Source organism: Equus quagga, chromosome 5 (genome assembly GCF_021613505.1).
Source record: "Equus quagga isolate Etosha38 chromosome 5, UCLA_HA_Equagga_1.0, whole genome shotgun sequence".
Taxonomy (NCBI): domain Eukaryota; kingdom Metazoa; phylum Chordata; class Mammalia; order Perissodactyla; family Equidae; genus Equus; species Equus quagga.
Genome location: NC_060271.1, coordinates 59780445 through 59807453, shown reverse-complemented (window position 1 = coordinate 59807453; position 27009 = coordinate 59780445). Strand labels below are relative to the sequence as shown.

General features: G+C 46.9%; 1 protein-coding gene across 1 annotated transcript in view; it reads right to left on the bottom strand.

Annotated features, from left to right (window-relative positions):
* Positions 1-27009, bottom strand: part of FAM178B (family with sequence similarity 178 member B) — an 87267-nt gene that overhangs the window by 36914 nt on the left and 23344 nt on the right. The window contains exons 8-11 of the mRNA XM_046662600.1: positions 9346-9460; positions 3305-3398; positions 2807-2983; positions 2413-2510 (exon numbers count right to left, since the gene is read on the bottom strand). Coding sequence (XP_046518556.1) covers positions 2413-2510; positions 2807-2983; positions 3305-3398; positions 9346-9460 — 484 coding nt within the window. The remainder of the gene's footprint in view (positions 1-2412; positions 2511-2806; positions 2984-3304; positions 3399-9345; positions 9461-27009) is intronic.

Below are 27009 nucleotides of genomic sequence, written 5' to 3'. Positions count from 1 at the left end.
ATCAACTCTCTACATTATCTCTGTATTTATTCTCTGTAAATCTAAATCTATTCTAAAACAAAAAGTTTATTGGAAAAGTAAAAAAAAATTCAGTTTATGGGAAGATACCATACACAAAGGTTGAAATAAGAACAATTTACAGCCTTAGGAGAAAATACACTCTGAAACATACCTAATAAGCAATTTGTAAATCAATATAATTAATAAGAAAATAAATTATCCCATGGAAAAATGGGCAAGGAATATCGAGACATAATTTACCATAAGAGAAATGCAAAAGGTCAATAAACATGAAAAGATTCTCAATTTCACTGGCAATCAGGGAAAGGAAAATCAGAACCACAGGATGACATTTTTCACTTACCAGACTGACCAAAACTTAAAAACAAAACTGAGAATACACAGTGTTAATGAGAATGTGGAGAAACAGGCATTTTCATGTCCACTTGGTCATATTATTAATCAGTACAACTATTTTTTGGAGGCCAAATTTTAATGTATATACTTTACCAATGCAATTTTACTTCAAACAATTTATCCTACAGAAATAGTTGCAAAGATGCACAAGGCTTGTATAGTGGATGAAGATCCAGAATAGGGGACTGTTGTGCACATCCTAGGGAATACTATGCAGCTATGAAAAAGAACAAGGTTCATCAAATATATACACACACACATATATAAAAATATATACATACCTATATATATATGTATTTATGTGTGTGTGTATATCTCTCTCTCTCTCACACATACACACATATATATATATACAAGAGTGAGAAGAACAAATACAAATAATGTGGCCTTGTTGGAGTAAACGGGACATTGGGCTGGATGACACAGGGCCTTGGAGGCTAGCTAAGGTGTTTGGACTTGGCTGTGCAAGTGATGGGGAACAAGGCAAGACAGAGACACAATAACCACAAGCATCTACAGAGCAGACAGACTTTGAGGGAGGAAGCAGAGGGAGAAGGCACTGCCACCATCCAGGTGAGAGATGGTGAAATGAAAACAGGAGGGGTGGGAAGGAGGTAGCTGATTTAAAGTGACCCAGGCAAGGAACCTGCTTTCACGGAGCTGACATGGAGAGGCAACCATAAACAAGGACTGAGGATTTAGAAGGCAGAATGGACAGGACTTAGTAATGAAGTGGGATAATGAGGTGGGGATGGGAGAAGCCTCTAGGATTGCAGTTTCTGTCTTGTGCAATGGAGCGGATTAGCTGTATGGGGTTGAGCAGGGAACCTGGGCAGAGATCAACCTCTTCAAAAAGAAGTCCCAGGTGTCTGGCTTAATGGAGATGACACCCCTGAGGACTGCTCCAGTGCTCACACCCAAAGGCCTCAGACACAGCTTCCAGCAGCCCAGTTCTTTCAAACATAGAGCAACAACTTCCCTTTCAGGACTGTGGAAAGGCCTGCTCTCTTTCAATCAGATTCATAGGAAAGAGACTGAGCTTCCCATCTCAAGACTGAAGCTGAGCTCAGGATGACTGCCCTGGCTGGATGCTGGGGATGTGAGTCTGGATGAAATCGCCAGCCTGCTCCTGGAAGCCCGCCTTGGGGAGGGAGCTGCCGGGGCATGGCCACGGTGAAGGGCTACCAGGGTGTGCCTGCCAAGGCTGGGGTCTTCCTGAAGGGGCCCAGGACAGCCCTGCTGGGAAGGTGGGAAGGGGTGTCACCCCAGGTGGGAGGAGCTGCAAATGGATGGGTTGGAGAGGAGGGGAGATGGGGGTGGTCTGCTCAGGGAAGGGCAAGAATTCCCTGCAGCTGTGGCCAATGTGGGGGAAGGACGGAGAGAGGAGAGACAGGCCATCCAGCGGACGAGTCTCATCTCCCTGACTGAGTTTGTTCACCTTGGTCACTCATTTGAAAAGAATTTATAAAGCACCAATAGCGTGCCAGGCGCTGTTCTAGATGCTGGGTGATAGGGCAGTGACCCCAGTAAGGACCTGCTCTCCTGGAGGTAACATGGAGAAGAGGCAGCCATAAACAAGGAACAAAGAGTCAGATAATTTCTGGCAGACATCAACGCTGTGCAGAAGAGTTTGGGAGGGGATTCAAGGAGAGGACATACTGCAGCTGAAGTCTGAATGAAAGAAGGAGCCCCTAACCAAGGACTGGGCCGGGGGGAGCAGCAAAGGAGGAGGGCAGAGGCTGCCATCTGAAACAAATTGTTCAAGGCAATTGTTTTGCTATTAAGACCATGTTAAGAAAATTAGGTTTTTTTCTGTTTATAATGAACTCATTAGTGAGTTGTATTTTTACTTCTTTCTCCTGGGTTTTAGACATTGAGCGGGTGGGGCAGGTTTGTAGAGACTGATGGGGAGGATTCTGGATCCCCACACCCCACCCTGTCACAGGGCGGGGATGAGTGTCAGAGGGAGGAGGCAGAGGGGGGAGGAGCACTCACCTGCCCCGGGGGGTCACGTCCAGGAAGAACTGCACGAGGGCCAGCAGGTTGTGGTGGTGATCCGACACCCAGCTCAGGGCACAGCACAGCTGCCGGAGCTGTAGGGACAGGGAGCAGAGAGGTGGGCTGTGGGAGGGGCTGCCCTCCATCCTGACCCCTCTACCAGCCCATTCAGGGGTACAGCCCAGAGAGGAAGAGGGTGGATCATGGAGACCAGGGACCAAAGGGAGCAGTCCCCAGTATTCCGATGACCTCCAGGCAGTGCTGTCCCCATCCAGGGTGCTCTAGGGGCAGCTTCACCCTGGGCACAAGGCCATGTGAGGAGTGCTAGGACCTCATTCCTCCTCCGCGCATGAGTCCAGGGGCTTTGGCTTTGGCTCAGGGGTTGCGGTACCTTCCCCGGCCACTCCTGGATGTTCTCGAGGAGCAGGAGCAAGAGCTGCTGGAGATCGGTCTTGGGCAGCAGGCGGAGCCCCATGTCCAGGCCGGCTCGGCACAGCAGCTCAATCAGGACCAGGAGGTTCGCATCGGTGTAGGCCCCTGGCTGGGCTAGGGCACACAGCGTCAGGAACTGGAGAGCAGAGAGAGCACTAGGACAGGGTGGCCTTGCTGGGAGATGGGTCAGGGCAGGAGGAAATGGCACTGGGAGCCCCCTCGGCCATGCTTGGGAGGAGCTGAGAAGAACAAGCAGTGAGGCCTGGAGTTGAGGCCCCATGGGGTCCTTGGGTGGCAGGCGCAGGCAGGGAGAGTGCGAGTGTTCCTAGCATCAGTCCTGGCAGCCAGCATGGTGCCTGCGGTGGTGCTGAGCCCACTGTAGGTGCTCAGCAGTACTCATGGAGTTAAAGTGCTGAAAGGTCTGGATTGTGAGAAGAAAGACGGGTGTCTGACTCACCTTATAGATGTAGCTCAGGCTAATGTCCAGGGCAGTCTCCTGCGGGGTGTCCTGCTGCTCACTCCCGCTCAGGCTCACCTCTCTTTTAAGCTCTCTAAGGTAAGATAAAACCAAAGGAAAAGAAACAGAAGGAGGTGGGCACAAGAGGAGAACTTAGGCACAGAGGGAGGCCCACACTTGCTCAAGAACAGAAAGCCCATGGATGACCCATTCAGCCTGGGACATGGATACCCTGTGTGTGTTGGTCATCTGCTGCTGCGTAACAAACGACCCCAAAGTGTAAAGGCTTAAGAACAACAAATATTTATTATCTCCTGCAGTTTTGGAGGGTCAATAATCCAGAAGCAGCTAAGCCAGGTGGTTCTGGCTTGGGGTCTCTAGGGAGGTTGCCTCCAGGATGTTGTGGGGAAGGCTGCTGTCATCTCAGGTTTGACTGGGCTGAAGGAGCTGCTTCCAAGCTCCCTCAGGTGGTCGTCAGCAGGCCTCAGTTCCTTGCCATGTGGGCCTCTCCACAGGGTTCCTCCACATGGCAGCTGGCTTCCCCTAAAGTGAGCAATTCGAGAGAGAATGCACAACGCAGAAGCCACAGCCTTTTATACGCTAATCTTGGAAGTGACATCCCATCACCTCTGCTGATTTCTACTGGCTACACAGGCCAGTGTGACAGGGTGTGGGAGAGCATTACACAGGGGATGAACACCAGAGACGGGATCACTGGGGGCCTCTTGGGGCTGGCTCCCTCATGCTGCCATTCTGGTCAGGCATCCAGCTTTAGTTTTCTGGGATGTGTAAACCAGGAAACCATACTCCATTGCCCCAAAAGAGTCTTCCTCAAAAGAGTTCTTTGTCCAAACAGACATGGTGACTCTTTGCAAGCACTGAAAATTGCACTATGTTGTAACTCACACTGGAGTTAGTTTCCAACATCGGCAAGGTGAAAAATCAGAGTAAAAAGACCCTTGAGAACTCCTCCAAAGGTGTGACACCAACATGCTGTCCAGCGAGAAGCCCAGCACGGCAACTTTTCCTAGTGAGGAAGCCAATCTGGTGGAGCCCAGATCAAGTTAGAGGCCAGGGTCATTAAAAAACCTTCTTTAAAGATGAGGGCCACACTCACGGAAACAAGACCCTTACAGGGAGAGAGGCATTAGTGGACAGCAGCCACACCACCCTTTGCACAAGTTCCCAGGCACACGCTCATGGATAAAAAACTGAGCAGGACCAACCTCACTAAACGATTCTCTCTCCCTGGCCAAACGTACACTGTTGATTTCATGTGAGTGAGGAGAGCTTATGACAAGGCTCTCTTTGCTGTCTCATCCACTTATCCACTCTTATCAACTAGCCTGGAGCTCCTGATAACAGTGGGCTCTCTACAAACGAAGACACTGATGATGACAAGAACACTGTCGACAGCAACAGCCTCAGGTGGAGCCACAGGGGCTGCCACCAAGGGAAGAGCGCTGCGCGTGAAAGTGAAGTCTCTGCTCGTCTTTACTTGCTGGCACTGGCGCTGCCTCTCAGAGGGGAAGGAGCAGAAATCCATCTCTAGGCACTGCGAAGTTGGTGCCAACAAACCAAAGTTGTAGGGGCTAGGACCGGGTTCGGCCATTCTTCCAGACTTTAGCATTTATTAGGCCAGGGAATGAGTGAGGCAGGTGTTCGCACACCTGGGCGCACGCCGGGCCTGTGTCAGTATGCGGGGGGAGTTCAGGTTAGTACCAGCCTGTGAGCCTGCACTGGGCATGCAAGCAGGGGTGGGAATGCTCGCAGATTTCCCAAAGGGTGGGGGCAGTCAGAGTCGACTTCGTGACTCTGCTGAAGAGGAACGGGCTTTCACACAGTTTGGAGCTGCCAAAGGGAGGAGGAGTGTAGAAACTGCGAGCTGATGATGTGTCTTCTCAGAGCTGGGGAGGGAAGTGTGGCTGTAACCAGCATCCTCTCCTCAGAAAGGAATGCCAACCTTCCCAAGCGGAGACGGGGGACAGTCTCCTGGTGGGTGCCACCTCTGCCTGGGAACAGCAGACAACATAACGAGGTCCTGTATCCCCTGCCTTTCTGAGGAACCACTTGATTGAAACATCGGGTCTGTTACTGCTGTTCTGGGATGCAGCATCAGCTGATCCCCAGGTCTCTACCACTGCTCCAGCAGGAGGCCACGGAGCCCAGGAATTCACAGTCTAATAACCCCCCTCCCCTCCTGGACTCTGCAGGTTAAGGGCGAGTTGCCGGTCCCACCGCTGGCCTCTGAGCAAAGCAGCTGCATTGTCCCACCATGCCCCTCAGCCCCGCCCCCTGGGTTAAGACTTGCAGCCTGTGGCCAGGATCCAGGAGCCAGAGTTTGGGTCACAATGACACTGTTCTACACTACTAAGTAATCTTAAGAGGGGCACTCCTTGACCTCTACCTCAGTTTTGATGTTTGTTTTACCCAAGGGTTGAAGAAAACAATGAAGTTCCTATCTGTGCAGTGCTCTGACACCCTTAGCAGGAAGATGGAGAGGGAAGGGTCTGAACATGGCTGCCACCGTAACCAAGAGCCCTTCCGAAGATGCCCAGCAGTCAAGGGCCCCGCCACGCAGGCTGTGAGCAAGGTGCTCTGCCCCAGGCCTGTGCTGCTAAACCAAACGGACTGTAATCTCGGCTCCACAGCCGAGGTCAATGCAGTGGAGAAGAATCAGTGCTGAGCTAACGAAAGGGAGAGAGAAGCAAATTTTACCTGGACTGAATTACTGTCCCAAGTCCCCCAGTTACCAACTGCCCCCACACCTGACAGGATGCCCTTTTAATGGATTTTAACTGCCATCTATTTACCCAGTTTGCCTCTGCCCCAGGCAACTCTTTCAGAGAACCCAGTCGATGAAGGCTTCTGGCACCAGGAAAGAGCAGCAGGCTGCTGGTCTTTAGCAGCCAGTCCTGAGTATCTGACCAGGGTTCTTCAGCTGGGCTTCCTAATCAGGGAGCAGCCTTCGAACACCAGCCACTGTGACTTAAGGCCCTGCCCTGTCTTCCCAAGTGAGACTGGGGCACCTGATGAAGTGTCTGTAAAGCCATGTGGCACAAGCCCCCTCTGAGGATGCTGAAACTCTTGCTCCCATTTCCCATTCAATGTGCATGCTCTGATCCCTCCTCTTCTGCCCAGCCCTCTGGATTTCTCCTTCCCCAGCCTCATCACTCAGCAGAGTGCTACTCTACTTGCAACAAAGCAGACATCAGACGATCTGCAAGGTCCAGCAGCAGAAGGGCTGTCTCTTTATGAAAGGAAATCTTGAAGCATTCAATGAGATGGCGATGGGTTTTTAAGGAAATCTGAGATTAGGAACAAATGGTGAAAGACCTGTCTTTCTCATAGTTATTAGAAAGACAGCCAAGGGGCTGGCCCCGTGGCCCAGTGGTTAAGTTCGCGCGCTCCGCTGCAGGCGGCCCAGTGTTTCGTTGGTTCGAATCCTGGGTGCGGACATGGCACTGCTCATCAAACCATGCTGAGGCAGCGTCCCACATGCCACAACTAGAAGGACCCACAACGAAGAAGATACAACTATGTACCGGGGGTCTTTGGGGAGAAAAAGGAAAAAATAAAATCTAAAAAAAAAAAAAAAAAAGACAGACAGCCAAGTCATGGGGCCATGTGCAGAGAGACCTCAGGTCCTCATTTCAGCTTTGGCATTTACCAGGCTCTGTGGGTGTCCCAGAGGAGCCCAGAGTACCTGTTCTTCCAAGGAAGCCCTAGATGGGGACATCCCTGGAAGTCAACAGAGAAGTGCCTGAAATGGAACCAACTGGCATGGAAAGAGCCTCTGAGCTTGGTCAGGAACAGGATGAAGACGACAGTGGGGAGAAGGCAGCTTGCCCTGAAGTTTCCCTTGTGGCCCATGTATCCGTGAAAGACGCCACAACCCTAAGTGGAGGAGATGCCGGAACCTTTTTGGTGTTTCCTGAATACTCTGGAAGAGTCATCTTCCAACTCCATGATTCCCAGAGCTTCCCCAATCACAGCAGCCAGCCAGCAACCCAGGAAACCCACCAGAGCATCTTTGCCACCCCCTTCCCCAGGGAGGTCATGGGAGAGGTCTCCAGAATGTGTGTGCTTCTCAAAAGCAGGTTGTGTTCAGGCAGAAAAATGTCCCCAGGCTGAGTGGCTTGGCAGATGGTCCCAGGCTGCTCTCTCAGAGTCACAACAGGGAAATCACCCCTTCGGCCTGGCCAGTTCTGAGTCATCTGTTGGGAAACACTGCCAACAGCCAGCTCAAGGTGTGGGGCCCAAGGAAAGAGGCAGGGGTGTCAAGCAGCACATGTGGGACACCAGTGAGTGGCTCCGGCAGCACTCTGGGCCTTCCTCCCACACAGAGCTGACCGCACCTGTAAAGCTGGACGTCTGCATGGGGGTGGGGGGGGGTCTGTGTTCCCAAGTGTCTGAGCTGTCATGTGTTAATGGCCACAGTTCTAACACCACCTGCAGAGAGGGTGGATTTGTCCTGAAGCATAAGAGCCAGGAAGCAGCAAATCCTGGGTGAAGGGAGAGGGAGGGAGGGCAGGGGCAAAGTGGCTCTTTGCAGAGCGCAGAGTAAACCGGGTGGTTATAAGCCTCTGGTACCCCCTCCCAATTTCCAAGTGGACACCGGTGCTCCTCAGAACAGTCAGAAGTGGCTCTTCTGAACCCTGCAGGCCTCCAGAGCTGCCTCCTGACGTGCATTTGTTTTTCTGAGTGGAATTCTTTCTTCGACTCATCCTGGAAGGTAGTATGACTGAAGCTCTGTGTTGCTCAGGAAGCAAGTGGCTTATTACACCAGTTATGGAGCTCTGAGGGAAGGGAGAGGGGCAGGGGCGCGGCAGGCTGGCACATGCGTGGGGTATTTATAGCAGAAGGATGGTTTGGTTTGGCAGACAATTACTAAACACAGTCGTGGAACAGGTTCTTAAGAAAGCTCCGGTCTTCTCTGGCTTTCCTTGCAGAGTAACATCTGCCCACCACTCCAAGGGAAAGAGTCCCGGCACCCCCTCGGGCCCAGGGATTGTTGGCAGGATGGGGGTGGCTCCCATCTAACAGCCGGTCCAGGGTTCTAAAACCCGTTATCTCTCAAACCAGCTTCTCAAAGAATTCTCAAGAAAGAGTCTGGATGTGCTATAATGTGTAGAACAAGCTTATGATATGTAACGCTTCTGCAACCCAGATCTAGTCACCTCCACCCAACAACAGTGACTTATGATTATGTGGCTCTGTTCCTAGAGGGCAGGGACAACACGTATGCAAGTTAGCATCACTGCCCTCCCCACTCCCCAACCCAACCCAGGGTACAAAGGGGGCACCCACAAACCAAAATTGAGCATTGTGGAAATTATATGTAGAACTGTGCCTTGCTGGCCATGAGTTGATATTAGGTATTGGGCCAAAAGAGAGGCCTGGAGATAGACCAGAGAGATTGGGGACATGTCTTGGAGGAAGGACAGCGAGGGCTCTGAGGCAGGAAGGGGCGGGGCAGACATCAGCCAGAGCAGCAGGACTCTTCCGGGCCTAGGTCTTCCTGGCCCACCCAGGGTGGGGGCCTGGTAACCCACACGCCATTCCGGCTGGGATATTTATATTCACAGGTACTTGTGTGGCTGTTCTGTAAGTCCCTCAGACTCGGTGGTTCCCCAGGTGGGCTAGAGGCCCGGTTTGGGAACTTTTTACTTCAAAAAAATGCAGATAATTTTATATAATATTCAGAGGAAATCTTTCCTTTTTCTAACTTATAAATGTTTATTGAGCTGAGGATGCATACCATAAACAATACTAAAATCGATAGCTTTGTGCAATGAATGGCCAGTTGTATTACATTTATAGAATGGGAAATACTTTAATATTTCCTAGCATGAATATGTGTTTAGAAGAATCTCTCTCTTTTGGGTAACATTTTGTTTTGTTTTTCAACATTTTTACGGAGGTCTAATTGGTATGGAAAAACCTGCACATATCTAATGTATACAATTTGATGGTTTTGAAGTGAGCTCATTAACTGTTGAACAAATGAGAAGGGGCAGTGAGGAGGGCGAAATACTCACCTCCCTCTGTGCTGGAAGGGCCCCTGGGGGTACAGAGCAGGGCTGTGGGCTCCCAGGCTGTGAAACACCTCCTTGACCTCTTGCAGCGAGGGGCACCACAAGTGCACATCTTCATCTGTCAGGCCAAGGGAGGGCAGAGGGTCAGAGTAGCAGAGGAGGGCAGGCGCACTCCCCACAGGAGGGGCTGGGCATGCTGACCCCTGGCTCGAGGAGCCCCATTTCTGCCTTCTCTGGCACTGGGGGTGCGATCTGGAGACATGAAGCAACCAGTGTTTTTCAGACACTCACTGGAGCTTTGGGAACCTGGATGTTCATTCTCTGGTCTTCAAGCTATGGCCACCATGAAGTGCAAGGGCCGAGGGATGGCAGCACCCAGACCTTCTTCCTCAGGCAGCCTCTGGGCACTGAGCTGCCCATAGCTGAGCCACATGAAGAGTCCTGAACCAGAGGCCTTAAAACTGCACGACTCAGAAGACACTAGTCTCAGCACCCCAGGCTCTCTGCCACTACGGGCTGAGGCCAGCTCTGAGCCTACTGCTGACTTGACATCACCCTTGCTGCAACATCTGGGTGTTCCCAGGGCCATGGTCCCTGCCGGGGGCACTCCTTGCAGCCTGGGAGGTGTCTTCTCAGTAAGCTCCAGCTACGAATACTATTATCACATGACTAGTTCAATGAAACATGAACGATAACCTGGCCACATCAACAAAGAGGAAGAACCTTACGTACTCAGGGCTTTTTCTTCTCTAAGACTCTTTAAGGACATTTTCAGAACCAGGAAAATAGGAAAAAACCCCACAATGTGGCATAGCGTTTTTCCCAAAGACAGCTGCAACAAGATCTCCCATCCCATCTGCTCTTGCGCACCGGGACGCACCCACGCCCCACTGCGGGGCAGAGTCCATGTCTCCACCCCAGCACTCCTCCACATGGCCTTATTTATTGATTTACTTGCTTCCTGTCTGTCTCTCCCCATTAGAATGTAAACTCCATGAGGGCAGGGACCACTCTCTGTTGTTCATCCCTACACACCCAGTGCCTAGAGGAGTGGCTGGTGTAAGAAGTTGAATGAATGAATGAATGAATGAATGGAGAGAATCCTAAACAAACCTGATCAAGTAGTACATGACTAAGAGGGAAATTGAAAACAAGTCACAAGATAAGCTGGCGGTGTCAAGAACACAAATGTTGAACTGACAATGGGTGAGGCATCACAATGAAGAACTTGGAAGCTGGGTTAGGGGGAGCATGAATAGTGCAGGCTTGAACCTTTGCCATCCGGGAGGCTAAGTGTTCCCTCTTAAGGGCCCACCTCAATGCATCCTACTGTGTGCATGAACCATGCCAGGTGCCAAAGATAAAAAGGTGACCCGGTGGAGACCTTGACCTCAGGGAGCTCACAGTCTGGAGGGAAAGGAGCCAGACAGATAAATAAACACAAGAGGGTGTGTTTGTGCAAAACCCAGAGCAGGTCAAAGGGGCAGAGCCTGCTCAGAGGACGGATGGGAAATTAATTGGGGGTGGGGAGACAAGGAACACAGCACAGGTGACAGGAAAGGAAGCTCACACCCAGTGAAGGGACAGAAATGACAAATGCAGAGAGGCATGAAAGAGTACGGCAAGTCCAGTGACCCAAGGCAAGAAAAAGAGCATCCCAAACTTATCAAGAAGTTTTGGCAACAGTCTGGTACGGCTGCAAAGCCAGCACACTGTGGAATGAAGGGCAGAGGGTCTCTGAATCCCGCCAAAGGACATTTCTTCCAACGGCATCGAGTGTCGTCTTCTTCGGAAACGTATACGGGTCAGGGCTCACCCAACAAGTAATTAGACTCTTGGAGGAGGAAAAACTTTCTTGTTTGTTTTTTTCCTCTCAGGCAACTTAACAAGCAAGAGAAAGGTAATGATACCCCTTGCCCGCTTCTCAAACAGGCTGGGAAAATGAAATCTGCAAAACACAATGAGACTCCACTCAGAGAGGGAACTGTTTGCCAGGGCCCTCAGGGGACTGTGCACGTACTTGCACACATGTGTGGGCGGGCCGATGAACTTTCCAGGGAGGGGAAGATGTGTGTGGAAAGAGCATCAACCTAGGGCGAGGCCCTGGGAGGCCCAGCTGGGCGGGAACATCCTGCCAGCAGTCTCAGACCCCAGAGGGTGCTGTGCGGAGGCCCCTCGCACGCCCACCTCAGCCCCCGCAGGAGCATCTGCTGCTTTAAGCCCCTTGACAGCAGCAGCGCAGATCCCACGGGCGTCAAGCCTGGAGCCTTCCACTGTCCCTTTTCCATGCTCCTACCCAGTAATTACTCCATGCCACAGCTTGACCCAGGCTGTGTCAGGCGTAGTTTCACAGAAAGGGGCCTGGGCTGCCTCGGGGTAAATCAGGCCGGTCAGTCAACAGCCCCGGAAGTTGGTGAAGTGACGACAGCCACCCCAGAGCCCATAATTAACGCTGCCTATAAGTAGGCCATGTGCTCAGCTTTTCCTGAGCGCTGTTTGTCCCGAATGGGGGTTTTCTGGAGAGCTGACACAGAAGAAAATTCAGACACGAAGCTCCATCTCCCCAACTCGGTTTCTCCACGCCCACAGCACAGTCATTTGAGGCGATTCCCCTGGGGAGCTCCAGTGCTAAGAGCCAGAGCATCTGGGCTCTGTTTAGAGGCTGCGAGTCTGAAAGCGTCCCTTTTGGTGGCTCTCCTGGGATGGAACTGATGCTTTGGGGGAAGGCAGAGGAAGAAAAGTATCAGACCTAAAATAAAAGTGACTTTTCCATCTGTGCCTCAGGAGAAGCTGTTACTTCATGTAACGTCACCGTTCTCCTGGCACCATCTGTGTGGAATGGGAAAACCACACACATCCCAAGAACCTCCTGGGCGCCTGCCATGCCTCCCTAGGCCTCCCTCACCCCTTCGTCTCACCCACCAGGTCCCACCTTGGGCCTTAGGGGTAAGATGACAGGGAGCAGGGTCCACAGGCCTCTGTTGTTGTTCACCCCCCCAACCCGCCCCCCAAACTGAGTTGCTAAGGAGCATTCTGGGGTGACTGCACTGGGAGGGGCAGCATGGCACCATCTGCCTGAGTCCTGATTCTCTGACACCATCTCAGAGACCCCACAGTGCACAGCAGGGGTAGTTCCCATCAGCTTTAAAGGAGGATGCTGGTTCCTAAAGGAAAGCAAGCAACCTGAGCCCCAACCCTAACAGGAATGTGGGGGGTCACAACATTTAGGGGAGGCTTAAAATCTTGTTGTTTTTTATCTTCCCAACTCTAATTACTTAACTTCCGTCATCACTTTTGTACTTAAACTTAAGCTTGTTTCAATATCAGCTTTAGCCTTAGTCATTTAAAATTTTTATTTGCTCAACAAATGGTAACTGAATACCAGGCGCTGTTCTAAATGTGGGGGGTGGAGGAGGGCGGCAGTGTACAAGAGAGAGGAGTCCTTGTCTCATGACGCTGATGGTTTGGTGGGGAGACAGACAAGGCACAGGAAAACAAATGCAAAATGACACCAGGTGGTATAAACGCCACAGAAGAAAGGTGGTCAGGGCACGTGGGAGGCGATGTTACAGAAGAATGAAGAGCCTGGCAGAGCCCTGAGGCCAGGGCCTTTGTTTCAGGTTCAGCAAGGAGCCCAGGGTTGGGGTGAGGACAGAGAGGTGGGAGGCAGGGAGAGGGCGGGGGTCTGCCCACCTTGCAGACTGGGGCCAGGACGAAGGGCAAAGGAAAGCCACCGTCTCGTAAGAAGGGAGTGACATTATCAAAGAGATCCACGTCTGTGGGGAAAACACAGAGAATCCTATCAAGTTCCTGTTTTAAAATCATGCAGTCCATTGCCCCGACTACAGTGTGAGCACAGACGGAGCCCAGGCGCTCCTGACACAATGCTGCCTCACCGCAGAGACTGCGCTCAGCAGGACCCCCATAAACTCTGACTCACTCCGGTCCTTGGCCTCTCCCCACTCTGGCTCCTTCTCCAGACCTGCTCTCCCCACATTCTTTCAGAATCTTCTCTTTGTTTCTTCTCTGCTATGCAACCCACCCTGATGGCCTCTTCGCTTTCCTTTTTCTTCCCACTCACCCTGAGCTGAGGCCCTCCCTTTGGTGCCCCCACAACCTCCCTGTCTGCCTTGCTGTAACCCAGCCCGCGCACACCTCCCTCCAAACCCATACACACCCATATATCCACCCACCAGACACTCATGCACACCCCCAAACCCATACACATACCCCTAAATATCTACCCACCACATACCCCGTGCACACCTCCCCACTCATACACACCCCCCCCAATATCCACCCACCACACACACATGCACACACCCCCACACCCATATATCCACCTACCACACACACATGTACACCCATACACCCACCACCCATCCACACATACTCCCACAATACACACCCCACACACATACACACCACATAAACATCACATGCCACACCATTTACACATATCCCCACACACATACACACCCATGTACTCACCCCCCCCATCACACACACACTTCACCCATCCACACACATACATCCCACAACACACACACATACACACACGGAGTCTCTATCAGCCCCTGACAGCCCCTCTTATTCATGAGACTGAGGGTGTGTACAGGGTAGGCGATGCCGTCCCCAGGCCACCTCTCATCTCTCTTGCCCTCTGTAACTCACACCACTGCCTGGTGTCACCTAACACTGCTGAGCATTCCAGGCCCCCAGTGTGTAGGACAGACTTGCATTGTGCCAATACTGAACCACTCGTATCCGATAGAATCAGGTTGAGCTCCAAATAACAAAAAGACCAAAAACAAAGCAAAAAACTCACCTGGGCTTAAACAAGCTAGAATTTTATTTCTTGCTGATGAAAAAGAAATCTGGAGGTGGGCAAGCCACACTGGTGCAGGGACCTGACTGATGTGTATGACCCTGGGTGCCCACCTTCTGCTCTGCCAAGAATTCTTTGCACATGCCTCTCATTCTCAAGGTCGCCTCACGGTCCAGGATGGCTGCTAGAGGCCCTGCTGTTATGTCTCAACTCCAACCAACAACTTCCTCACTTTGCCACCTAAGCATACATTCTTGAGTTGTTTTCAAGGATGCAAAGCTCCCTCAGTGTGACTCAGGAAGACAGGAGCAAACCACTCCCTCAGGTTTAAAAGGCAAGAATTTGAAACTGATTTAGACTCAACCAAAGAGCTCCCAGTAATGTCCCTGAATGTAGGGCCCACCAGGTTCTCTCTCACTTTGGATTTCTTTTTTTTTTAAAGATTGGCACCTGAGCTAACAACTGTTACTCATCTTCTTTTTTTTTTCCTGCTATTTTCTCCCCAAATCCCCCCAGTACATAGTTGTATGTTTTAGTTGTGGGTCCTTCTAGTTGTGGCATGTGGGATGCCGCCTCAACGTGGCCTAATGAGCGGTGCCATGTCCGCGCCCAGGATCCGAACCCTGGGCTGCTGAAGCAGAGCGCGCGGACTTAACCACTTGGCCACGGGGCTCGCCCCGCACTTTGGATTTCTGAACCTGAGATTTTTAGAATATTCCTGATCTCCGAAATAAAATGAAACAGTAGACACCAAATGATGGCAAGGATGTGGAGCAACAGGAATGCTCATTCATTGTTGGTGGGAATGCAAGATGTTACAGCCATTTTGGAAGACAGTCTGGTAGTTTCTTACAAACCTAACCATACTCTCACCATACAATCCAGCAACTGCGTTCCTTGGTATTTACCCAAAAGAACTGAAGACATATGCCCACACAAAAAGCTGCACATGAATGTTTATAGCAGCTTTGTTCCTAATTGTCAAAAATTGGAAGCCACCCAAATGTCCTGCAATAGATGAATGGATAAACAAACTGTGGTATATCCAGACAATGGAATACTATTGAGCAATAAAAAGAAATACATTATTAAGCTATGAAAAGACATGGGGAAACATCTAATGCAGATTGCTAAGGGAAAGAAGCCAGTCTGAAAAGGCTACACAATGTATGATTCCAACTACAGGATATTCTGGAAAAGGCAAAGCTATAAAGACAGTAAAAATATCAGGGTTGCCAGGAGTTTGAAGGGAGAGAGGGAGGAACGAACAGGCAGAGCACAGAGGCTTTTTAGAGCAGTGAAACTATTCTGTACAGTAATGATGGACACGTCATACATTTATCAAAACCCACAGAACTGGACAACACAAAGAGTGAACCCCAATTTAAACAACGGCTTTCAGTTAATAATAATGTATCAATAATGGCTCATCAAACCTAACAAATATCCCATACTAACGCAAGATGTCACTAATAGGAAAAACTGTAGTGGGGGGAGAATATTGGAACTCTCTGTACTTCCTGATCAATTTTTCTGTAAGCCTAAAACTGCTCTAAAAAATAAGAAGAAAAACAAAGAACTCTTAAAAAAAAGACACCGAGGAGAAGGTCTGCACACACAGCACCTTGGGCAGCGGATTCCCGTGGTCTAAGGGATGGTGGTGTTTGCTGTATTCTGGATCAAAGACCCAGCTGAGAACCTAACGCAGTGGTTCTCAGACTTGTCTGCACATTTTGGAACCACTTATGGAGCAACTTCAAACATTATTGCCACCTGTGTCCCACCCCCAGTGACTGGTTTAACTAGTCTGGGGCGTGGCTTGGGCTTTGGAAATTTTAAAAATTCCCAAGTGATTCTAGTACGCACGCGACTTCGAGAACCACTGAGCTAATGAAAGCTGCGGCCCTCGCTCCAGAACAGCATGCAGCGGCTCATCCTCACAGGCTCCGGCAGGGTGGGTGGGGAGGGATCAACAGCAGGCAGCCCCAGCTCCCCGTCAAACCCACAGCTCTCAGCCTTGCACCTGAGGCCACCTGCCTGTGGCCCCGTAGCCCAGGGGCTCCTCAGCCCTGGCTGTTTACTGGAATCATCTGGAGGGGTTTTAAAATGCCCATGCCCTGACTGCAGCCCAGATCAATCTCAGAGGGCAGGACCCCAGCCTCAGCATTTTTTAATGCTCAGCCACAGGTGAAAACTGTGGCGGCTGGAGGCTGAGTCCTGCGGGAGCCACTGACACCGCTCTGATCTGGGTCTAAAAGACAAGCATTAAGAAGTGCTGCCCATGTTCAAGTCATTTAAATTTATTTCCCCTCATTTTAAAAGAGGGGTTGTGAGTCTTCAGCTTAAGAGGTGGGATAAGCCCCTGTTATTGCCTGGCCTCTCTGTGCTCCACCAAGAGGTTTGTACACTTGGTCAAAGTCCTAACCTGGTGCCTTCTCAGCCTGGCTGCACATTAGAATCACCTGGAAGGCTTTAAAAAGTCCTGTGCCAGGACCTCTTCTAGGTGTGTTACAGGAGCAAACCAGCCTGCGCCTCAGCAGCACCCATGGAGTGGCACCACATGACCCCAGATGTACAGGTGGTGGGACCAAGTGGCAGGTCAAGAGGTGAATGCTCCAGAATGCAGGGAGACGAGGGAGATGCTGGCTGAGCTGGGGTAAAGCACGTGTGCCTGTCCCCATGGGGTCAGTGGACCCCGTGTCCTGACCTTGGAGGACCAGACAGCACATTCAGAGTTTGGCTGGAATATGCAGCTCCACAGCTGACTGACCACATGGGATCAGAGAAGCCGGTGGGAAAAGATGCTGATATCTGCTGTGGGCAATGCACACATTCCCTGAGAGTCCTCTGCTATTCAACGAATACTACCTAAGTCCTACTGTGTGCCTGGCTCATGTTGCTGCCAGGAACTCAAGAGAAGGCTAAAACTAAAACAAGCGAAGACATGGTCCCCGCACTCCGGAGCTCACAGCCTAATGAGAGAGACAATATTAATCAAAGAATCCACATGTCAACTACAGCCAGAGCCATGAGAGCAGAAGGAAGGGAGTGCGAGGCAGACCTCCATGAGAAGGCAATGCCAGAGAGGCCGAGAGATCCGGAGGGAGAGATGGAGGTAAGAAGGCAAAAGCCAGGGAGCTGCTGGGAGGAGGGAAAGGACCATTCCAGATGGAGAAACTGGGACATGCAAAGGCCCTGTAGCAGGAGAGGAGATGAAAAGAAAAGAAAAGGCCAGGAGGCTGGAGCACAGGGAGTGAGAGAGAGAATAGGATACAATGAGCTGGACCGGATCTTGGGCGACCATGCACGAGACTGTGTGCATCACACAAACAATGGGAAGCTCGGGCTTTCCAGCCCCCTGATTATCTGTAAAGTGGGAAAATAATAGTGTCTACTTGTTGGATTGCTGTGGTGATTGAATGCGATGGTCACAGCCCTGGGCTCAGGGCCTGGCACAAGCTCTCTAGAAATGTTAGCTATTATTTTCAATGAAACTACTTTTTTGTCACAACAGACAACTATACGTTTTAAAAATGAGGATCAGTTATGAAGTTGAATTACTCTTATTATCGTGTATCATAACTGGGGACTTTGAAGGGGCCATGCCGAGGAAATGACAGCTCCAAGGGAACTAGGCAAGGGGATCTCCTGGGTGGTCCTCCAAGTGCTTTCCTGCCCATTTGGGTCTACACAACGTTCTCACAGGCCCAGTGTGGGGATTAAGAGCACAGCTGGACAGCAGACCTGGATCCCAGCCTGTCTCTCCAGCCCTGGGGAGAGAGGCACCTGCCCTGTGAAGGAGTGACAGGCGGCCCCACGTGAATAGACAGTTGTGCCCTGGGCCAGGCATACAAGTACTCCTCACACGTGGGTGGCCACTGCTGCCACCACAAGACGGCTGGAGTGTGGAGCCCCAAGGGGTAGCTGTCAACAGTGGGGCTTCTACTCTGGGAGGCTGTGAACGGATTGTTTCCTCCCCCCTGAGCTGGAGACAGTCCTGACCACCATGAGAGGCAGATCAGGCGAAGTGAGGACAACTCCTAATAAGACAGTGAAGAGCAGAAAGTGTCAACTGGATACATAGACTAAAGGATTTCTGATTGCTTAAAAACCATCTGAGAAAACAAAAAGACCACCACCAACCAACCATCTGAGAATACACTGAGATACAAATGGCCAAAACAAAATGATACACATTAAGAAGAGGTACAGATAGTAGAGTCATGCTCCGCATAACGACATTTCAGTCAAGGATGGACCACATATACGACAGTGGTCCCATAACATTAGTACCATACAGCATAGGTGTGTAGTACACTGTGCCATCTAGGTTTGTGTAAGTACACTCTGTGATGTTCACACAACGATGAAATGGCCTAACGAGGCATTTCTCAGAACATATCCCCATCATTAAGCAATAATGACTGTACTTAGAACATTTGTGCTACTTAGTTCCTTCGGTTTATCTGATGATCTCTGATTGATAAAGAAATATGTTTTTGTTTTGATAATAACTATCATATTTTGAGTGTCCGCTATACACCAGGTACTTCACGTACATTATCACTCTCAACTCAGAAAACAACCTTGAGTGCTCTGTGCTGGCCACTCAGGTGAGACCTCTGCCAGCCTGATGGCTGAGCTCCATCTGGTCCTGGTGCTGCTCCATGCTGCTGCACGTTTTTCCAAGGGAGTGACTGTCGGGTATCCTGTCTCCACTCCACTACCCCAACCTATGTTCTGTCATCAATCATGTATCCCTGTGTTCCCATGATATGCTGCTGCTCAAAATTTCCAATAAGGAGTCAGCTCCAATCAAAGCTTTTGCTGTCTCCATACTTTTTTGATGGTGCATACCTATCATCAAAAAAAATTAATTTATGCCTCCAACAAATATACACTGATAAGCTATATAAATGCACTATGATACTGATATGCTAAGTACATGATATAACTTACATTAAAAAGAACTTAAAAAAGATGAGCTAGTATGACCTAAGTTTCCACATAAGAAACTGGGGGAAAAAAGAGCAAATCAAACCTAAAACAAGCAGAATAAAGGAAATAAAAGTAAGAGCAGCAATCAGTGAAATAGAAAACAGAAAGATAATAAGGAAAATCAATGAAACCAAAAGCTGGTTCTTTGAGAAGATCAATAAAGTTGATAAACCTCTAACGTGACTGGTCAGGAGGAAGACAGAAACACAAATTACCAATATCAGAGTGAGAGGTCATCATAACAATGCAACAGACATTAAAAATAATAAAGGAATATAGTGAACAAATCTGTGCCAATAAATCAGACAACTTAGATGAAATCGACACAACAAAGCTCACTCAAGAAGAAACAGAATGTATAAATAGCCATTTATCTAGTTTAAAAAATCAGATTTGTAGTTAAAAATCTCCCCACAAAGAAAACTCAAGACCCAGATGGCTTTAATGGCTAATTTCACCAAACATTTAAGGAAGAAATAATACCAATCTACACAAACTCTTCCAGAAAATTGAGGATGAGGGAATACTTCTTAACACATTCTATGAAGCCAGCATTACCCTGATACCAAAACTAGAAAGAGAAAACTACAGACTAGTATCATTCATGAACATAAATGTAAGGGTTGGCAACAAAAATTTGGGTCAAGTGGTTAAGTTCATGTGCTCCACTTTGGCGGTTCAGGATTTCGCCAGTTCAAGTCCTGGGCGTGGACATGGCACCACTTGAGCCATGCTGAGGCGGCATCCCACATGCCACAACTAGAAATATACAACTATGTACCAGGGGGCTTTGGGGAGAAAAAGGAAAAATAAAATCTTAAAAAAAAAATTAGCAAATTGAATCCAACAATATTTAACAAATTAATACATCATGACCAAGTAGGATTTATTCCAGAATGCAAGGATGAATGAATAAACATTAAAAAATCAATCAGTGTAATTCATCATATTAAGAGACTAAAGAAGAAAAATTATCTAATAATTTCAGAATCCAACATCCATTCCTCATAAAAATTCTCAGCAAAGTAGGAGTTTATCAAGGTTATAGGATATAAGATCAATACACAAATATCAATTGTCTATCAGTATACTAGCAATTAACAATTTAAAAATGAAATTAAGAAAAAAATTCCATTTACAATAGCATCAAAAAGAATAAAATACTTAGGAATAAACTTAGCAAAAGAATTCTAAGACTTGTACATTGAAATGTTGAAAGAAACTAAAGAAGATCTAAATAAATGGAAAGACACCCATGTTCACGGATTGGAGAATTTAATATAGTTAAGAGTATCAATTTGCCCCAAATTGATCTAAGATTCAGTGCAATCCCAATAAAGACTCCAGCAGGATTTTTTTTGGTGGAAAACGACAAGCTCATTCTAGAATTTATATGAAAATGCTAAGGACCTAGAAGAGCCAAAACAATTTTGAAAAAGAACAAAGTTGAAGGATTTAAACTATCTGAATTCAACACTTATAAAGCTACAGTAACCAAGACAGTGGGGGTAAACTTAGACATATAAATCAATGAAACACAACAGAGTCCAGAAATAGACCCACACATATATGATCAATTGATTTCTGATAAAGGTGTCAAGATAATTCAATTCAGAAAGGATAATCTTTTCAAAAAATGGTGTTGGAACAAGTAGATAGCCATGTGTAAAGAAATTAACCTTATCTTACACCGTAAACAAAAATTAACTTGAAATGAATCATTGACCTACAAGTAAAGCTAACTATAAATTATAAAACTTATTTTAATTATAAAAATGATAAATTATAAAACTAAAGTATAAAACTTCTAGAAGAAAACAGGAAAAGATCTCAGTGACCTGGGTTTCACAAATATTTCTTAAATATGACACTAAAAGCACAGACTATAAAATATCAATAAATTGTACTTCACTAAAATACAAAAACTTTTGTTCTTCAAAAGATACTGTCATGCAAATGAAAAGGAAAGCCACAGATTGGGGAAGATTTGCAAAACATGTATCTGACAAAGAACTGTAACTAGAATATATAAAGAACTCCTACAATTCAATAAGAAGACAACTCAATAAAAAAAATGGACAAAAAGACCTAAACAGACACTTCACTAAAGAAGATATACAGATGGCAAATAAGCTGATCATCAGTCTTTAGGGAAATGCAAATTAAAACCACAATGAGCTACCACTACATACCTATTAAAAACACTGACTATTGCAAATGGTGGGGAGGCTGTGGAGCAACTAGAACTCTCCTACTCTGCTGGCGGGAAATGGTACAACCACTTTAGAAAACAGTTTGGCAATATCTTAAAAACTTAAGCATACATTTACGACATGACCCAGTCCATCCACTTGTAGATATTTACCTCAAGGGGAAAGAAAGCAGATGTCCACACGAAGCCTTGCATAAGAATGTTTACAGCAGCTTTATTTTGATAGCCCCCAAAGTGAAAACAACCAAAATGCCCATCGATAGGGTGCCTAGATAAACAAACTGTAGTACATCCATACAACAGAATACTTCTCTGGGCCAGGCCGGGCCCGTGGCCGAGTGGTTAAGTTAGTGCGCTCTGCTTCGGCAGCCCAGGGTTTCACCGGTTTGGATCCTGGACACAGACACGGCACCACTCATCAAGCCATGTTGAGGTGGTGTCCCCTCATAGCACAACTAGGAGGACCTACAACTAGAATATACAACTAAGTATGGGGGGCTTTGGGGAGAAGAAGAAGAAAAAAACAAATACTGGCAACAGATGTTAGCTCAGGGCCAATCTTTAAAAAAAAAAAAGAATACTACTCGGCTATGAAATGGAATAAACTACTGAGATACACAACAATATGGATGAATTTCAAAATAATTATGCTGAGTGAAAGAAGTCAGACACAAAAAACGGTACCTACTGCATGATTCCATTTATATAAAATTCTAGAAAATGCAAACTAATCTGTAGTGATAGAAAGTAGGTCAGTGGTTTCCTAGAGACAAAAGGGGTGAAGGAGATGAATTAATTACAGAGTGACAAGAAAACTTTGAGGGCAATGGACACTATTATCTTGACTGTGGAGACAGTTTTATGGGTATATACACATGTCCAGTGTATCAACTGTACACTTTAAATGTGTACAGGTTAATGTATGCCAATTATACCTCAATAAAAGTGCTTTCTAAAAAAAGATGAGCTAAAACATAAATATAAGTGTTAATGTTTTCTTTCTGCACTGTGGTGGCTCATCCCACCTCTAGGAGCCTCTACTCTGGAGACCCCTCATCCAGAAAACTCTGCCTGACTTGTGCTGTGTAGGCTGTCGCCTCTCCCGACATCCAGGGTAGAGAACTGGGAAACTCCGCGAAGAGTAACGGGAGGTAATTTCAGATGAATACCGAAGTGACAGAAGAAATACGGTGTGAATAAATCCATAAATACAAAAACATGTATTCTGTGGACTGTGCATTAATTTTCTGCCTGGAACGAATCACCAGAAACTGTTAATAATGAGCCTTTGGGGAGAGGAACTCACCGGGGAGTGAGGGTGGGAGGAAGGCTTTCAGTTTTCATTTGGTACCTTTCTCTGGTATTTGAATTTTCTGCACTTGGTATATAGAATACTTAAAAAAAAAAAGGGTTATCTGGCTAGTGACATTATTAGTCTTTTTTTGGTTTTATTCTTTTTACAAGAAGCGATCTTATAAATATTATCTGGGAGGGAGGAAGGAAGGAAGGTACAGAAGGAGAAAGGAGAGAGAACGCAAGCAAGCAGTGACAGAAAAGAAAGTGACCCACAAAACAGGGGCCTGTCCAAGAGAGCCCCAAACCCCAACGACCACGACACTGGAGCTCTGGGGACAGAGTGAAAAGCACAGTGACCAAGTGAGGAAGAACAAAGCATCCAAAGACATGTTCATGAAAATGAAACTGATTTGTTCTGAGAGCTGAATTTCTCGCCCACTTAAAAAGCATCCAAAGAATGTACTGGACAGGGCCATTTTATTTTATTATATTCTCCCTCTCCTACACAAATATTGTAGAAGTTGGCAGGGAATGGAAGGGATAGGTAAGAATGAACTACACTGTCCTGGAAGCTAACGGGAAAGGACCCAGGCGTGTTTTCCTCCTTTTCTGCAGTGTTTCCGTCTCCCTGATGGAGCGCCTTCTCTCCAGGCCCTGCTGCCCCCTCAGCATGATTGGCACTGGGTTACTGGCCAGGCCTACATTGGCACAGCCAAAGCATGGCTGTTAAAGAAACATGAGGTCATTTCTTTCAAGCAATTCGTTGCACAAGAATATGTTTGCTTTCAAAACCAAATTCTGCCATAAAAAAAATGATTAGAGCTAATAAATGACTTCAGCAAGGTTGCAGGATACAAGGTCAATATACAAAAATCTGCCGTATTTCTACACACTAGCAAGGAACAATCTGAAATGAAAATGAAGAAAACAATTCCATTCATAATAGCATCAAAAAGAATAAAATATTTAGGAATAAACTTAACAAAAGACTTGTACACTAAAAATTACAAAACATGAGTGAAAGAAATTAAAGAAAATCTAAATAAATGGAAAGATATCTCATGTTCATAGATTGGAAGACTCAACATTATTAAGAAGGCAGTAATAGTCAAAGGTATTTACAGATTCAACACAATTACTATCAAAACCCCAGCTGTAATTTTTGCAGAGACTGACAAGCCAATCCTAAAATTAATATGGTAATACAAGGGACCCAGAATAGCCAAAACAATTTTGAAAACAGCAAAGTTGGAGAACTCATACTTCCAAATTTCAAGACTTACTACAAGCTACAGTAATCACAAATTTGGTGTACTGGCATAAGGATAGATATATAATATAAATCAAGGAATACAATTGAGAGTCCAGAAACAAACTCATACATCTATGTCAATTGATTTTCGACAAGGGTGCCAAGACAACTCCATGGGGGAAGAACAGTCTTTTTGACAAATTCAGTGCTGGGAAACTGAATATCCACATGAAAAAGAATGAAGCTGGGTCCCTACCTCACACCATATACAAAAATCAACTCAAAAAGAATCAAAGACCTGAATGCAAGAACCAAAAATATAGAACTCTCAGAAGAAAACATAAGGGAAAATCTTCATGACCTTGGACTAGGCAATGGTGTTTTGACACCAAAAGCACAAGCAACAATAGAAAAAAATTAATTAGATTTTATAAAAATTAAAAACCTTTGTGCATCAAAGGCCACTATTAAGAGAATGAAAAGATAACTCACAGAGTGTCAGGAAATATTTGCAAATCACATATCTGGTAAAAGTCTAGTATCCAGAGTATATAAAGAACTCTTGCAACTCAACAAAAAAAACCAAATAACCCAATCAAGAAATGGGCAAAGTATTTGAATAGATGTTTCTCCAAAGAAGATATACAAACGGCCAATAAGTACATGAACAGATGCTCAACATCCTTAGTCATTAAAGAAATGCAAATCCAAACCACAATGAGATACCACTTCACACCCACTAGTCTGGCAACTGTCAAGAGATGGACAATAACAAATGTTGGCAAGGATGTGAAGAAATTGGAACCCTCATACATTGCTCGTGGGAATGTAAAATGATGCAGCCACCTCAGAAAACAGTTTGGCAGTCTCTCAAAAAGTTAAACATAGAGTCAACATATGACCCAGCGATTCCACTCTTAAGTATATATTTAAGAGAACTGAAAACATATGTCCCCATAAACACTTGAATTCAAATGTTCATAGCAGTATCATTCACAATAGCCAAAAAGTGGAAACAACCCAAGTGTCTATCAACTGGTGAATGGATAAAATGTGGTATATCCTTACAATGGAATATTATTCAGCCACAAAAAGGAATGAAGTACTAATACATGCTACAACATGCATGAACCTTGAAAACATTATGCTAAGAAGCCAGTCACAAAAGGTCACATATTCTATAATTCCATTTATATGAAATGTCCAGAATAAGCAACTCCATGGAGACAGAACATAAGATTAGGGATTGCCAGGGGCTAGGAAGAGTGGGGAGTGGGAAGTGACTGCTGATGGGTATAAGGTTTCTCTTTTTGGGGTGATGACAATGTTCTAGGACTAGATAGTGGAGATGGTTGAACAGCTCTATGAATCATATTGAATTATATACTTTAAATGAGTGAATTATATGGTATGTGAACGACAACAATTCTGTCCCAGTCTTGCCAAATACTAATAAAGCTTCACTGTGCCTGCAAGGGCCCCCACTGTCCTCCAAGATCTGGCCCCAAAAGTTCCAGCTTATCTCCTACTTTGCCCCCTTTAAGGATGCCCCAGTCTCCCTACTCTCGTCTTTGTTCCCACTGCTCCCTGCTTACCTCATATCTCTCCACATCCAAATCTTATCCCCAGGTTGCAAACCAGTGGAGCTATATTCCATCTACAGTGAAATATAGTCTGCAGATGGGTTCACAGTGGGAGGTTTTTGGGTTTTGTTTTTTAGCTGAATTAGTTACCAAGAGACTTCACATAAATGTCCATATACTGCATATGGCAGATTCTGCTGGCTGCCTGTCCAAGCGCCATGTTTCCCTTCTTCCCTGGTAAGGGAGCCCAGGTTTTGTCCCAGTGACTGTGCAGGGAAAGTGGGTCCACCCCAGCGGATGAACCACGTCATCCCAATTATCTTTGCAGGGCCTGGTCAAGGGTGACTACTGGAGCGGTCAGAACTCTGAGCCACAGGAAACAGAAACAGGCTCTGGCAGTTTGAGCAGAAAACAGTTTTCTTACGTGTCAGAAGCCAACTGACCATAAAGCTAATGAAGCTTCAGTGCCAGGGCCCCTCGCCTGCACGGCCCCCTGTGAGTGTTCTAGGTTAGGCAGGGAGGCCAGGTGGCAATCAGCAGGTACTTCTACACGAACATTTCTGGAAAATATCCTAAAGAGATAGAGGAGAAAGGGACCTGAACCACCCAAGGCTCAATATTTGGTATGATTTCTTTGTTCATTCTAAATAAATGTTCACTTTCATACTTAATTTTCCATGTAATGAATTAGATGACTCAGATGTTAGAATTACATAAAAAGATTTTAAAGCAACTATTATAACTATGCCCAAGGTAGTAAATGAAAATATGCTCATATTGAATGAACAAATAAGAAATCCCAGTAGAGAAATAGAATCTATTAAAAAAAAATAAAGAACTAAGCAGACATTCCCAAACTAAAAATTCAAGTATTTGAAAGGAGGCTGGAAAAGTGAATCTCCTGGATCCTACCCTGAGGGGTAGGATTCATGAGGCTGAAAACTCTTCAGACACAGCCATGCTGTTCAAAGGGCACCAGACAGTCAGAAAACACGGCAAGTGTCCTCTAAAGACTGTGACCCTGTTCTGTCTAATGAAACAAAATGGAAAGAATGTCCTGATAAAAAGAGAAAAGTATGAGAAGAGCAGATCTCTTATCCTCCACCTTGAATACTGTTGTTTTAAGAAAACATGTGGTGCTTGGAGCTATGGCAGCTACTTTGCAACCTTGGGGGGAAGTAGTGAGAAGGGAGACACAGAAGCTAAGCCAGAGCCCTGATCCTGCTGATCTGCTGCACAGGCCATGGACCCGCTTCTGGATTTCTTGTTGTCTGAGATAAACCTCTCTTACTTGGGTATCTGTTACTTATAGTCAAAGTAGATCCTCACTAAAACACAGCTTCTCTTGCAAATGGAGAGATCTGGCAATACGGGACCTGCCAGCCTCTTTAGCCCGGGTACGATCCCAGCTGGTCCCTGTAGGAAACTGAGTTTGCAATCCCTGCACTACGTATCTTTTGAGAGCTGGATCAACTGCCTCCTCTTCTACAAAGCTACT